At 51.5% G+C, this 2,090-nt stretch overlaps 1 protein-coding gene across 1 annotated transcript in view; it reads left to right on the top strand.

The window, feature by feature from the left end:
- Positions 1-2,090, top strand: part of RSL1D1 (ribosomal L1 domain containing 1) — a 10,844-nt gene that overhangs the window by 6,591 nt on the left and 2,163 nt on the right. The window contains exons 7-8 of the mRNA XM_030889003.2: positions 18-181; positions 1,206-1,505. Coding sequence (XP_030744863.1) covers positions 18-181; positions 1,206-1,505 — 464 coding nt within the window. The remainder of the gene's footprint in view (positions 1-17; positions 182-1,205; positions 1,506-2,090) is intronic.

The raw sequence follows: 2,090 nt of genomic DNA, 5'->3' as shown, positions 1-2,090 counted from the left end.
CGGGGCCAGGTGGCGCCATGCGTCTGAACCGCCTTGCTCTCTGTCTCTGCTGCAGAAGTGGGAGAGCGTGAAGCTCTTGTACCTGAAAACAGACAGGTCGGTGGCTCTTCCAGTCTTCTCGTCCATCATCAGCACGCTGTCCGATGGGCAACGAGCACCCCTTCCTGGCCAGAAGAAAAAGGTGAGTTGAATTTCTGAAACCGCATGTTGGTTTGTTGCTGGGTGCTGCCCAGTCCTGTGCCATCCCAGTGTTCGTATGATTGCGCCCATTGTTGTGGCCGCGCTGTCCATCCATCGCATCAGGGACCTTCCTCTGTCCCTCCTCGCTTCGAAGGGACAGTTTGGCTGTGCTTCCGAGAGTGTGGTCCACTCTGCAGTCCGCACTGTATTCAGCGCTCTGTGCTAACGTTTGGAACTGCCGAGTGCTCTCAAGGCAAAAATGACTGCTGTGCCCAGTGAGCTCCCTTAGGTTCCTCTCTTACCTTTCCTTGGGAGGATGGCCTTGTCTGTGCTTTAGACCAGGTATTTCTCCTCTGCATTGGCAGGGTGGTCCGGGAGGGCAGAGCCATCTAGAGCTGGAAACCAGAAGTCTGGGGTTGGACCATTTCTCAGTCAATTCAGTTGAAGGCTTGAGAAATGCTGACATTGTTAGTGAAGGGGGAATTTGAACACTCTTGTAATTTCATTTTAACTTAACACTATGAAGGCCCTTGTTTTGAGTTTGCCCCAACAATCTAGCGTCAAGAGGGGAATGTTGGATTCTTCTTCCGGGTTATAACCTGTTCACAGCTGAACTAAGACACAGTCCACAGACCATAGAACTCAGAATTATCCTAAAATGACTTAGACTTGTCACGGACTTGGCTGCAATCTGTAAGCATAACCTTTGGGTGCCCAGAGTTTGAAAGGCCTGTGGGTCATTTACTCCCAGGAAATGCATCTTTGGCCATGAGTCAAATACAGTACAGTGTGGAGTTGAGGCCGAAATGCCTGTGGTAAGGTTTGTTCATTCCTAGTTTGTACAGGCCAAGGAGCTTTTTCAGGAGGCAGATAAACACTCAGAACTTCAAGTGTTGCTTCTCTGCTGCCTATGGTACTCACAGCCTTCTGGATTTGACTTGGAGAAGAAAGGGCAGAGAGCCGTGTGAATGGCATTGGCATCAGAAATCACCCTGTTCACAGTGTGTGTGTGTGTGTGTTTGCAGGACGCAAAGAAGAAACAAAAGGAGCAGCTCCAGAAGCGGAAGGAGAAGAAGCGGAGAAAAAGGGAGAGGCAGCAGGCAACCAGGAAGCGGCAGCCTGCCCCTGCCCGAGACCAGAAGGGGACAGCTAAAGCCAGTGACGCTCCAGTGAAGAGCCCAGGACCCCCGAAGGGAGAGGCCCCCAAAGCAAAGCAGGGGGGTCGCAGAGTCAAGGCCCAGGCTAAAGTAGAGCGTGACTCTGAGGATGAAATTCCACTGCTCGTGCCCCTGGAAGGCCCTCCTGCCAAGAAAGAACTCAAGCAGGTACTTCTCTTCCTGTTTTTGTTTGTCGTGGGCTGAGTGGGCAATGGTGGGCAGACGGCGGGCACTGCTCTGGGGGGTGAGTGGAAGGGATGCTGTCACCAGCAGGAGCCACTCGGTGGGAGATTTACATTGAAATCTCTAACAGAGATTTTCAGGTGATGGTGAGCAGTACCAGGGTGAACCCTGAGGACCAAAGATGGTTAACATGACTGATTGACCTTACCCTCCATTTAGCTTGGGAAGTGTGTGTGTGTGTGTGTGTGTGTGTGTGGTGGCGGCAGCCCTTATATAGTGTTTTTGGCAAAGGGTTCTGTTTCTGAGGCCAAGTCCTGGACTGGCACATCACAGGTGTATGGGTCAGCTAGCTCTCCAAGACCTCGTCTCCAGAGATGTGGCCCTAACAGATTTCTGTCTTCACTTAAAGAAGTGGAGCTTTTTTTCTATTCGGCTCATTGACAGTGTCTTGATTGTGCTTGTATCTGTTCTTCTCCTTGGGAGAGAGGTCCACTGAAGCTGAGGGGGGATGTAGGTCTGTCTCTAAGAGACTGAAGAGCGTTGCACTCACCATGTGCTCAGGAGAGACTC

The sequence above is a fragment of the Echinops telfairi genome, unplaced genomic scaffold (genome assembly GCF_000313985.2).
Source record: "Echinops telfairi isolate 266 unplaced genomic scaffold, ASM31398v2 ScPeMD7_5;HRSCAF=22, whole genome shotgun sequence".
NCBI lineage: Eukaryota > Metazoa > Chordata > Mammalia > Afrosoricida > Tenrecidae > Echinops > Echinops telfairi.
Note: the sequence above shows the minus strand (reverse complement) of the source record. Positions and strands in the feature narration are given on the sequence as shown.